The sequence below is a fragment of the Strigops habroptila genome, chromosome 10 (genome assembly GCF_004027225.2).
Source record: "Strigops habroptila isolate Jane chromosome 10, bStrHab1.2.pri, whole genome shotgun sequence".
NCBI classification, from domain to species: Eukaryota; Metazoa; Chordata; class Aves; order Psittaciformes; family Psittacidae; genus Strigops; species Strigops habroptila.
Window position 1 is genome coordinate 38,209,695 of NC_046359.1, and position 13,282 is coordinate 38,222,976.

At 35.7% G+C, this 13,282-nt stretch overlaps 1 protein-coding gene across 1 annotated transcript in view; it reads left to right on the forward strand.

The window, feature by feature from the left end:
* Positions 1 to 13,282, forward strand: part of GPATCH2 (G-patch domain containing 2) — a 116,720-nt gene that overhangs the window by 82,627 nt on the left and 20,811 nt on the right. Inside the window, exons 7-8 of the mRNA XM_030499785.1 lie at positions 688 to 727; positions 2,743 to 2,813. Of these exons, the coding sequence (XP_030355645.1) occupies positions 688 to 727; positions 2,743 to 2,813 (111 nt within the window). The remainder of the gene's footprint in view (positions 1 to 687; positions 728 to 2,742; positions 2,814 to 13,282) is intronic.

The window sequence follows — 13,282 nt, forward strand, 5'->3', positions numbered from 1 at the left end:
GTCAAGATTTGCCCCAGGTTTGTATAATGCTCAGTACAGCTACATTCAGATGTTAATTCAGTTCTGTGTGATCACCGTGTGTATGTGAACCAGTATTAATATGCTTTTACTGCTATTGAGAGGAGAGTCACATTGTGAGTTCTTGTCCCTGCACGTCAATGTGTCTATGAAATAAGGCTGCCAATAGTCAAAATTGTGCAATTATATAGAGATATGAATCCACTGAACTTATAGACTTTGAATTCACTTTAGATTCAAACTCAAACCTCAGTTTGTGAAATAATACAATAAAACTACCAGGTAATCCACAATACTTAAAGATCTCTTCAGCTATAATCATTAATAAGTAACACTTCAGTACTAAATATGTAATTACTTTTATTTATAGCACATTCATTACAGTGTCTTAAAATACTGTCATATATATAAAACTTTAGCATGTTTGACAAAGTATAATTACCTATAAAGCCAATAGCTGCTCAGAAATGAAATTTGTGGTACATTCTTTCAAAACTGTTACAGACTTAGAGAGTTCAATAAAAATATCCCATAAAAATAAAGCATAGCCAAAGGCTGTATTTTCCTGGCAGACAATAAAATACCCAAAAGCACGCACGGACTGGTCATATGATAGCATGTGCTTTGTTAGTTATATTGTTAAATCTCTCTTTTCTTTTTCTCCCACAGCCACTGGTTTAGCCCTGGGGCTAGGAAGGAACATAGCCAGGTAAGAACTGCTTTGATTGAGAACAGTTTACTTGAGATCTGTAAAGGAATTTAACTACCTCTACTCCAGAGGTAGTGGGCTACTATTTTAAGTTACTATAAACAAAACAGATACGATTTCATTTTTTCTTGTAAGGAAGCATATTAATAACAGTGCATTTCAGAAAGTACCTTAATTAAAAATCTTTAATTAGTCACTTAATTCCAGTTAAGTATCTTTTACTTTTAACAGGTTAAGTGAAAAGTCTGGTTTATTTTTTTAATGATTTTATTAATTGTAAGATCTTCAAATGTGTTTCTCAAAATGCTGGAAAGCAAAACATTTGACTCACAAAATCAAGAAGTGACAAGAGCAGGCAGGCTTCTACAGGAAGATCTTCAATTCCATTTTTCTGCCTTTCATTGGTTAAAACAACTACAGAAGTAAAAAAGAACTGTAAAATTTCCATCATGGTGAAGATGTTGGTGAAACCATCTCACCAGTTTGTCTGCTGAATCCCTACAGTGTAGTCCCTAGAAGGTCCAAACCTAGAGATGTGGTTGAGGGAATGTGAAGGCATATTTAGTATTTGCTTAGCAACATGGCACTTATTTCTTTAGTTTGTCTTCAGATGTGTCCATACTACCACTTTATGGATGGTAGTAAGGTCTAAACAGAACATACTGTCCAGGAACTATATAAAATGTGAAAATAAGTCTGGCTTTATTTCATAAATGTATAGTTAACTTTAACTATTCAATAAAAGTAGCTGAATATATCATCAATGCATTGAAATTTAAGACTAAAGGTCCATAGATACTGGAAGGCTGCTATGAGGTCTCCACACAAGTTCTCCAGCTGAACAGCCTCAATTTTCTTAGCCTATGTTTGGGTGAAAAATTGTGACTACATTTAAATATGAATTTTAAGTGCTCTTATTCGTTGATGTTAAGAAAATGGAAATATTATTTTGCAAAAATATATCAGAATAAGGTGCCTTACCTTTATATACCCTGCAGATTGCCTTTGAAAACCAGACTGGACAATTTTACTGCATCTGAGAACTAGATAGTTGAAATGATGAGGAGCATTCCTTATACAATCAAGCTAGCTATAGAGAGTTGGGTACGAATTGATCAAATGCAATTTTATAGTTAGGTGTAAATTTTGTGGAGTCCATGCTCATGTACAACACATTTGGCCAAGTCATAAAGTTCATAATTTCCTAATTACCAGTGGACTTTTAAACGTGTTTGCTATGAATATTGGATCCATTTACCTGTAGTCTGCTCTTAAAAAGTCTTTCAGTCTATACTTTCCTCAATATAGTTTCAAGGAACATTTGTAGTTCTTATACTGTCTAGTTTTAATTTCTTTACTGTAAATTTGACAGTTGTTCTTTACTGCCGCTTTACTCATGCTGACAAGTATCATAATGCTGAAAATAGATTTCTGAGTATTGGAGATAGTCTGAATGAAAAGCCATCCTTGTCTAAAAATAAATAGAGTAAATAGGAGCTTGTTTCAGAAGCTGAGTCACCATTTCAGTTAAATGAATCCTTCATTATTCCTACTCCCCCACTATTCCGGGAAGCTTTAATACCCTGGTTTTGTTAATTCTGCAACTTTCAAATTACAAAAGCTCCTGGGGCTTAGGAGAGTTTATAACTGTTTCGTAACTGCTTAGGTACAAGTGCCAACCTGAATGGTTTCTCATAATGTAAGTATTCTTCAACATATTTAATTATGAAATTTTGAAAATTTAAATTGAAATTGTGAAAATAATAAAATTTTACAGATGTGTTGATTGTGAAATTGTGATTTTAATTTTTACATATTAGGAATTTTAAATTGGTGGATAGATCTTGAAATATTAGCTGTTATTGTAAAACCCTATTAATGTCCATCTCAGAGTCTCGGTTCAAAACTATTGATAGATTACTCAGGACAGGAAAGAATGGCATTGTCAGGACAACATCTCTAAAAAGAAATAAAGGCTTTGCTTGTGAGACTCTTCTGAACTTTCTTTTTAATAGCTTCAGCTCTTGCGAGACAACCGCTCAGAGAGAGGGCACAAGAAGAACAGCTCTGTAAAAACAGCAAGCAGGTAAGTTAATGCTGCAGCTGCCATTAATACTGTGCATTAACTTGTTGACTTCATAACTCAACATTTTATATAAGAAATGACACCATTCTTTTGAGGTGTTTTCAGAGGTCTTTTTTGTGTGATTTTATTGAAAGAATTTCTTTTATATGGCATAATCTTTGCCTAACACGGGTATTAAACTTTATTGGTGACTATATCCAACTACACTTACTAAACTTAATCTCTTTAGTAAACATCAGAATTAAATGGATGCCAAAGTAAGGTTTGTGCTTCTGGCATGTAAGTTAAGTGCTGAAAATGTATAAAATCACCATTATGCATACATGCTTTTAAAATCAGGAACATAACTCAAATGCTGTAACACTTAAATTGTTCCTATATCACAGTTTGACAATAAAAATGTCATTGCGAAGACTTATTAAAAATAAATCTAGTTCTATCCTCCAGCATCTTTCCTCCCCTTCAAAAGACAAAAATATTCAACCCTGAACTGATGGGCACTGGTCTAGGAGTCTGTTCCTAGAAGGGTTTTTTGTTACTCACTGAATCTATTCTGCCAAATAATTATTTTGATTCTAGGTTGGTTTAAATGAGAAACCACAGAAGTGTTTCCTTTGCTACGCACCCACCTGACATGATTTTTGTTGTCTGTAAAGATGGCAGTGTGCTATCAAGGTCCTTTTTGAAAAAAGTTATAATAGATTTATATATTAGGTTAGATATATGGAAAAAGTCCTTTACTGTGAGGGTGCTGAGGCACTGGCACAGGGTGCCCAGAGAAGTGGTAACTGCTCCATCCCTGGCAGTGTTCAGGGTCAGGGTGGGCAGAGCCTTGGGTGACATGGTCTAGTGTGAGGCATCCCTGCCCATGGCAGAGAGGTTGGAATGAGATGATCTTAAAGTCCTTTCCAACCCAAACCATTCTATGATTCTATATCATCATGTAATATGATGTTTTCGAGACAGACACTTGTCTTTCTGGCACTTGTCTTTTGTTTCAGGATGACCACATATATACTAAGTTTTTCATACTGTTAAATACTTGCTTTGATGAATACCTGGAAAGGGAGACCAATGCATCTTTCAAAAATACTCATATTAAGTATTAGTCTAGTTTACTGTGTATAGGTTTTGGTCACACACTCTAAAATGTTGGTTGTGCGAGTGTTGGTCATTCATCTTCAGAAATTGTGGTTATCTTCGTTTATTAAACCTTTATATTAAGCCAAAAAATTAAATCATATTTTTGCTCAGAATTTTAGAATGAGTTCACTTTAGATATGAATGTTCACCATAAATGCACTCTTACTATTGGGCTGCTTAAAGAAACTGTGAGTATAAAATAGATATAAAGAGAGCAGTAAGAAACAGATCATATTTAAAGTCATTTTAGAATCTTTTCTATGCTGTAGCAATGTAAAATGCTGCCTGAGGAATTCAGAGTCATAACTTTGGTGTTTGTTATTCTGACCAGTGATGCTCTTGGGAGGTGATTGCTACCTCAACCTGCTCAACACAAACAGTTGAGTTTTCTAAAGTGGCATTAAATACCTGAAGTGATCTTCAGCATCTTTTCATGCCCAATCAGCAGTACGTTAGTAGACTGTTATCCCAATAAACATCTGGCAGGGTTGTGTAAAAGCAATAGGTGGCAAATCCAAGACTGAAGACTGGCATTTTCCGTAAAATATCTGTAATATTAAAGTAAAACTTACATAAACCATTATTATGATGTACATAAAGCCAAAGTGTCTTATCATAATGCAATACCCTTTAAAACAGCAAGGTCACCTGCTAATGTTTCCTGGTACCATCATCTCTGTTTTCAAAGGCTTTTTCTTCCAAATAGACTCAGGTTATTTCAAAATAGTTATTTGTGCTTTCTGTATATCAGAAACCCACTGTTTTCTCTGCCTGCCACAGAAACTTCACTGTTAGTTCTTCAAAGTGGCTCAAAGAAAAATTCTCAAACTTCTATGAAAATGATATTTTTAACAGGCCATCTGCTGTCTTAGAATATCAAGTCATATGCATCTTATTTACAAGGCGTATACTGAGCAAAATTTAACATCCTTGCTACAGTTTAGCTGTTGAAAGTAAGAATTTAATTTGCACAACGTGCAAACATTTCTACTCTCAGGCCAGTCGCATGCCTCATGACTACTTTCTTCCTATAGTTTAAGTGTTCTATAATCTAATATTTTGCTTTTTATCAAAACCTGTTACAACCAAAATAGAGAATTCCAGACATATAGGAACAGCACAGGGCAATTACATATGTTCATAGTACCTATCCTCGTTCAATTCAAGACAATTCCTCTGGGAGGGTGATTGGAGCCACATGATCTTTAAGGTCCATTCTAACCCTAATGATTCTATGAATCTCTTCCATACAAAAGAAATTCGTAGTGCATAGTGACACATGTCAGATTTTTCTGTGGTTAATACTGAAAGCTGATTTTCTTACGACTTAATTTTAAATCATTGCTTCTACCAAAAGGGTAGACAATACAGAGAAGGAAAATGTTTCTGCTTAACCAGGTACTTATAGAAATTACTGGTTTAGTAGCAAATCATGTTCACAGAGTTAATAAAATTATGAACATCAGCTTAGTTGCAAATGTGCATCTTCATTACTCTGTATGAAATCCTAAAATGGAAATCTGTCATTTAGATTTTTGCATGGGCCCAAATACTTTAAAACCCACTAAACTGCAATGATGCCAATCAAATGTCACAAGGTTAAGTTATAGAATTAAGTAACATTGTAGTAAATCCTTCATGATTTTAGTGTGCTACATGCATATGCAGTTAAATCTGTTGAAAGCAAGTGTCCAGTCACACCCGAAAGTCTGAAGCTTTCTAAAATTAACTCTAAATTAGTTCTTGCATTTGACGTGTCAAAGTAATTCAGGTGAGTAACCCCTTAAAAACAGGCATACAAAAAGTAATAACTGTGGCCTTACATTGTTTAACTTTTGCTGCTTTTGCTGCTAAATGCAGTGATAGAACAGCAGGAGCAGGTAAGTATTGGACATTCTATTACATTATTGTACTTATCCATAATACAGTTTAATCTGCTTTTATTAGGAGACTGAGTTTCTCTGGGTCTTTCTTTGCCTAGTTTTCACACAACTGTATTTCTTATTTGTTTGCTCTTCTGGAAGGCTTTTTATCTGGTTTTTGTATGTGTAAGATATATGTATTTACACACATGTTTTTCTATGCTTGCCTGGACTTTTCTTACCCCTTTTGGATGGCTGAACACAGCTCTTGTATCAGCATGTAGACAACATGTAAATACCCATATTACATTAGATCAGTGACTTGTGGAATAATTTACTCTGTAAATGTATTAGAAAAGTGTGGAGCTCTAAGCATGGCAATGGTCTGCAGCTGTCTGTGGTGGAATAACACTGGTACTTTCTGGATGAGCTTTACTGTGCTGGGTTGCTTGTCTTAGGTTTCTTCTATCAAGATTAGTAATAATGAGCCAATCCTATATAAACTAGCATCAACTTTTACTAGTGGCAAGATAATCGGATTGTTGAGAACTGTTGATATGGCTACTCATGAACCAAGGAGGGGGACAGTCCTGCACCACAAAACTTAAAACCTAGATAGATTATGTTATGCTGATAGACATCAGCACATACGATGTTCTGTATTTGACATATTTAAAAATATACATCTATTTATGATACCTTTAAAGATAAGGTTTAACCTAAAAATATGTACTTTCTCATTAATTATTTAAATTATATAACCAGTACTAAATAATACTGGTTTAGAAGCTGCATTGATTTCTCTTTTATAGCCTTGAAAAAGTTCTCTGTTTACATTATCTCTGCATTAGGACAGGAACAATCCCCTCCCCAACCCAGCCACACCGCTTAAAGGTGTTAATTCTTCCTTGTTTTCACCCTGTATTCTTTCACCAGTAAAGAAGTTTTCTTGTCTGCATGTTTTAATACACTTCAGGCAAAACCAGCCTGGTTAGCTCAACTCACCTATTTAAATTAAATTGGCTGATTTTGTGCAAACCATATTAGGGAGCACTCACATGATTTCTTCCTCCAGCAGAGCTGTGGAGATGATAATCTCCAGCAGATGTGTGATAAAAAATAGCTTGGAATAGTAATGTCTTCATCTGGCACAGTTGTTAGCAGACCAAATGTCTGTCTGCAGCCCGAGGCTGTGGGCAAACAATTGACTATGATTGAGTTATGGTGAGTTAACAAGTTGCTGCTTGGCAGCTGAACTGCCATAGCTGATCATGTGCTCACTGTTTGCCTGCTCCCGTCATGAGGTAAAACACAGATTCTGAAGTTACCTTTGTAAAATGTTATAAAAATGAGTCCTACCTAAAGGAGATTCCCCAAGGCTACAAGATTCCTTTGGTCAGCAACGGAGACAGCACTGAACGGTATTTAGCTGAGCTGCTGTAACATGATTTCGAACATGTGATTATATTGTTAAATATATGGGGCACATCCATCATACAATTGTCTGCCTGTCTCAATATTTAATGTATTTATCCTCACAATACCCTTATGAAGTTAGGAAGTACTTTTATCCTCATTTGACAGAATAACTGGAATACTTAAGCAACTTCATATTTTGCCTTTGGTCATACAGTTGTTGCCATAACTGGTTAATTTATGCTGGAATCTAAAAGCAACAGATTTGCAGATTGGGATAACAGCAGACTACTGAATAAGTTAAGCTTGTGTAATTATTTATTTTACTATACATAATGGCCTTGTGTCATATTTCTTTTACAGTGTGTTCCTGTTAAGTATCATTAATTATTTTATCTACATACTTATTTTTTCTTACTGTACTGTAAGTAGAATTTATGACGCATGAATTGAGAAACTGAAAACAGTGCCTAAGTCATCTCTGCTTATCAATTTTTGGGGTGTCACATCTTGATAATTCTGTGTTGGCTTTCCAAACACAAATGCTCCCCCGGAAAGCTTTGAAACAAAAAGCAGCTATTTATAATTTTTACATAGTTAAGTCCTGTCTTGAAAGAAGGCTGAGTTACACTCATAAAAGCGACTTCAAGTTGGAGTTAGAATTATACAAGTCAGGTTTCAAGTAGCTAACTGATGCTGTATTAACAATCTAGTCAGCAGCTTAGCATGAACTAGTTAGCCACTTCTTGTGGACCATAGCTTGAAGTAGAGGTGTAGTGCCTTGATATGTCTTTAAGAATTAGCTGGAGCAACCTCCTCAGCCATTACTATAGAGTGACAGGAGGGCTGTGTGTCGGTTATCCAGCGATCGCCTGTTGCTGCTCTGTTTTGAGGTGGCAAGGAGACTTCAAAATCTTTGCCGTGGTGAACAGCACAGACTGCAATATGGGTCTTTGCACATGTGGAGGAGACATTCAGGAAAGCAGACTCTAGAAGCAGTATGATGAGGGTTACATAAAGGAAATATGCCGATTGCTACTAAATGGTGATGAGATGATGAGAGCTTTTCAAAAGCGTGTTACTGCTTTGGTTAGAAATACAGCCTTCTGTCTTTCCCAGTTTGGAGGGGGAACCCCTATTTGTGCATTTGTACAGCACTGGTTACTTTTCATCTGATGATACAGATCATGGTATTTTTTTTTTACACAGATGTGACAGCATTACAGCTGCTCTTTATTTGATCTTCTAAAGAAACAAAGATGTGCAAGGATTCTGTCTGCTCCCTCTTTCCCACCGTGTCATCTGTTGTTTGGGAAAGAGTCCTAATTTGCTGCAGATACAAAACTATTTGTCGAGTTGCAGGTTTGCCAAAAATAAATGAAACCATTAATTACTACATTTTTTGAGCAGCTGTTAATGGATTGGGATAAGAAAACTGTACATTAGACTACTGGTTAATTACAAGAACTGTAATTGTTTAATGTGGCTTTTGCAGAATGAAATTACGATACTAGAGGAGGTAAATTCAGCCAGGTTTTGAAAATTATACATGAAAAAGTGCACATACTTACACTGCAGTAAAGCTGAGGAATGCAGAGCTGGTTTACTGGGTGATTCACTTTTGCCATCACATGAACATGTATTCTCAACAAAAATACTTTAAAAGAAAGTGATATTTAAACACGCCTTTTAGTTCAAGTGTAAAATTATTAATGGTACTAAGTTAATATCTTGTAACCCCAGAGCTAATAATGCAGGAGATTCAGATATAACATTAAAATCCAAATGTGTTTACATCATTAGAAATTAACAACTAAGCAGTTTTATCTTCTTCGGAGTGCCATGAAGCGGTAACTGTACTGTTATTATTGGTGCTTAATAATATTTGCAGTTCCAGATTAAATTATGTGAATGTTTGAGGATGCATTGTTTTCCTCCCCTGCTGTCACCCTCAGGGACAACATTATTCCAGTTTGGTATTTCTCTTCTCTGGAGAGAATACAAGGTGGTGCCATTTTGGAAGAGGGCAATTCCGCAATTCCTGATTGAGTTTTCTATACTATAGCCTTATTTTTAAGGTCCCAACAAGATTTTCACTTGGGAGAGGGGGAGAGGACAATGACAGTTTGATTGTTATTTCAAAACATAGTCAGTATGTGATGCTTTAATTTTACGGAAAGCTTCAAGCCTCAGTAGTGGTTGACCCCACAGGCACAGGAAAGCTGCATGTCACAGACATAAGGATGAATAGCCATGCGTGAAGGAAGGGTGGGTTTGCCTCTTTCTGTTCTTATTGTAAATTAAACTGCTAGTGCAATATTTACATTGAATTCCTACCAATCTTTGAAGGGGTCTCTGAATCTCATATACGTAAAGCAGCATTTGCTGGTGCATGTTCACTAAAATTTAGAGCCGTAGGCACACTGTCGTCTATTCAGACTGTGATTTTGTGTAAGGAGAGAAAGCGTTTTGAAGAAAATTTGAGTAGTTTGTTTGAAATTACATCATTTTCATGTTTATTTTCTTTGTTGCTATTTTGAGATTTTGATCATTTATTATAACAATACATTTCAGGCTGCTTGGAAACTAGCACTCAGTAACTGTCCGAGCCAAAAGGAAGCAAAGGGCACAGTTCAGCTTGCTAATTTCTGGATTTTGGAATTAGTTTGGCCATTCCCCTGTTACCTTATACACATATTTTTAGAAGTATTGCTATTGCTCATTAATAATATAGAGCAGAAGGACAGAAGTGAAGCTTTTGCTGTTAAAGAATTTTGAAACTAAAAAAAGACCATAACTTTAACTTACCTGCTCTCTTTTGTTATTAGAAAGTCAAATTTTGCATTCACTCCTACACAGACAGATCCCTCTTGTATTCAGTGAAGCTTCATGACAGTTACTGAGGTGAATGGGTGCAGAGTGTTAAGAAGTATAATTAGCTTAATATTCAATCTCAGCTTTAGGGACTTTTTCCCCTCACATCCCAAGTTGCATAGAATTATATCTTTGTTGATCAGATTGACTGAATTATAACTGTACTATCTTACCCAGACAATGAGATTGTTTGAACTGTTGTTTCTCTACTATTAAAAATAGGGAAGTGAAAGGGACTAAGGAGTGATGTTGGGATCCAGCTGCAGAGCTATTTTCTTGGAACTGATTGGAAGGTAGTAGGGTAAGGACTGATCACAGTAGTTATAATATGACAAAAAGCTTCTGAAGCACTGGTCCAGATCTAGGTCTGAATGACTGGTTAAAAATCATTACATTGTGCTGCCCGTTTTCCATGTTAATTGAATTATTGGTCTCTGAAATGCTTTCTAGTTGTCCGTGCTTGCTCACCTTCCCAGCACAGAGGTAAAGAAATTACCGTACAGGCTGAGTGTTAAGTGCTTCTGACCTAAGACATTTTCTTTCTCCCATTTTTAAGCTTCTGTAATAGATACTTGGATTTTCAGTGTTGCTTCTTGTTCCATACCTGTTTTAAAAGGAAGGGATTTTGAATACGATGCTAATGTTTGCAGTAATTTATCCTAACTCTTTACAAGTGTAATCCAGAACTTTAAGATGTGCTTTTTAGAATCTTTTCACCAAAATACATTTGTCCTGCACTGGCTTTATTTAGTGAGTGTCATAGTCAGTAAACAATTATGCATCCAAAAATACCTGGAAGAAGTAGTGTAGCTGAGCTATCAAGTCGTTCTGTTGATCTATTCAAGCCCATGGTTACTCTTCAAGTCATAAAGATACTTTCCAAATCACTTCAGAGCTGGATCAGGGCCCATATCTCTTGGATATTGACAATGTTGTCATGAGATGAAGAAGAAACCAAAGAATATTTGCTTTAGAATTTGTGGAACAAATTCTGTGTCCTGTAACAGGGTGGTATTCTAATACTACAATCTGTTTTCTAGCTCTGTTTCACCATTATGCAAATATGAGCATTATTTTTATGAGGTGTTGCTTGACACAAAACAATAATGGAACTTGCTGTCAAAAACTATTTAGAAATATTCTGACTGAACACGAAATTTATATTCCGAATGAGTATAAATATTCATTTCCTGTCTTGAAAATGTGAAATCATGTCATTTGTTGGAAGAAAACTGTAAGTTTTAGCTATTTATTTTTAACAAAAGTGGATTTTTTGGATTTATTCCCTCAGAGTTCCTTCATGACTTGTTTGTACACCAAGATATTGGTTTGGATTTGCCTTTGTGTAATTCATATACTTTTGATCAATTCCAACTCATGCCCAATTATATTACACTAAATTAACATAATTCAGCAGATGTTGATATTTAAATGTTTTCTGGCATTCACATCTTGGACAGCTGTCTTAGAGCTTGGGGAAAAGGCAAACATTTAGAGTTAAATGCTGAACATATGTTTAAGTTACTAATTAGAAACAAGAAAAAAACACAATACATTATCCTTTCTGAGGGCAGTAGGCATCTACGAGGGGAAATATCTTTTAGAGGCTGAATTCACAAATGAAGTACAGAAGTGACTTGAGATTGGGTGTCAAAACATATGTATGATGTAAGTTTTCATTTTCCAGTGCGTTTGCTAAAATTACACAGGATGGAGTTGAATGTGTAGATTTGTAGAGTTCAGGTAAATTTTGGGTGACTGCTGTGTCTGAATGACTCTTGAAAGTGCTGAAAGAGATAACAAAAAGGAACATATTAGGGTATAGTGTTAGGTGATGAGGTAATCTGATGGGGCCAGGGGAAGATTGTATTCTTTTCATAATAGCATTGCACTAGGACTTTCAGTAATGCAGGTCTGCCATCCTTATGTTTAAAGTTATGTTGTGAACGGATTGACATAGTATGAAAGGAGTTTGATGAAGTTGCATGGTTTTATCACGTTTAAGATGTAATAAAAGGAAAACAAAGGGCATAGCTCTTCTGGTTAATAGAATGGTTTTCACACTTGTGGAGGCAGATGAAGCAATCTGTTAAGTAGATGATGTCATTCTTCAGTCAAGTCTGAGGAAGAGCTTTACTGTTTGTAAAAGATGTGGAGAAATCAGGCATGGAACTGATTCCACCTGAATGGTGTCTGAGAAAATTGATACCAAGAAGAAATGTATATTCATCTTCATAAGCATTAAATATTAATGTATATGTCGTATATGCACTGTATTTCATTATTTGATTGCCAGCTCTTTAGCACTGAATGAAAAGTTTCTGTATGGACTTTTAATGTAATTTGTAGACAAGACTAATTTGCAGTAGTACTGGTCTACCACTCCTAGCCAAGAGAGAAATCCTTTTAATACTGTGAACACATGAGGGATGAGCATGGGGGAATATGTATGAATCTGTGAATTATTTCACACATTAAAAACAAACCCAAGCAAACTAGAGGAAGAGATTTCTAAGTTTCTGATTTCTAGGAATCTGTCTCCTGATACTGCATATCACCAGTGCTGCTTTCATGGGTTCCATGAAAGCTGTGACATTCTTCTCATCCACTGAGAGTTTGATGGAAGTAGAGGTAGATCTTATGTGCAGCCTGAGCAAATAATCTCAGTGTCCCAATATCAAAAGTATGTATTTTTTTCTGGAAGAAAGGCACAAGTGAGGAACTGTTCACCAAGAATGAAGCTGTTGCAGCAGCTTTGATCTAGACTGTGGTGAGTGTTCTGGCATTTAATATACTGAGTGCCTAGATTGCCACCAGGCACATGTGCATGTGACATGTTTCTGTCTATCACAAACATACAAATAACAAAATTCCTTTCAGACATTGATGTGACCTAAAGGCAGGTAAATTTGTATTGAGCAAGGTTTATCTCAAATGTTCTTAACAAAACATTGCTGGATTGTTTTTCAAGATTGCTCTATAATACTAAGATGTGGAGTCCAAATCTTCCTTGTTAAAGCAACTGTTATGTTCATTCTCATCTATCTTCATCTACTCCCCAAAAATGTTGACCTCAAAGTAGTGTCCTGTTCATCTCCTGGAAGTGCACATGTGCTATGCATATTTTAGAGAGTAAAAGAATGTGAGTACCTTCTTCAGAATGGATAAGGAGCC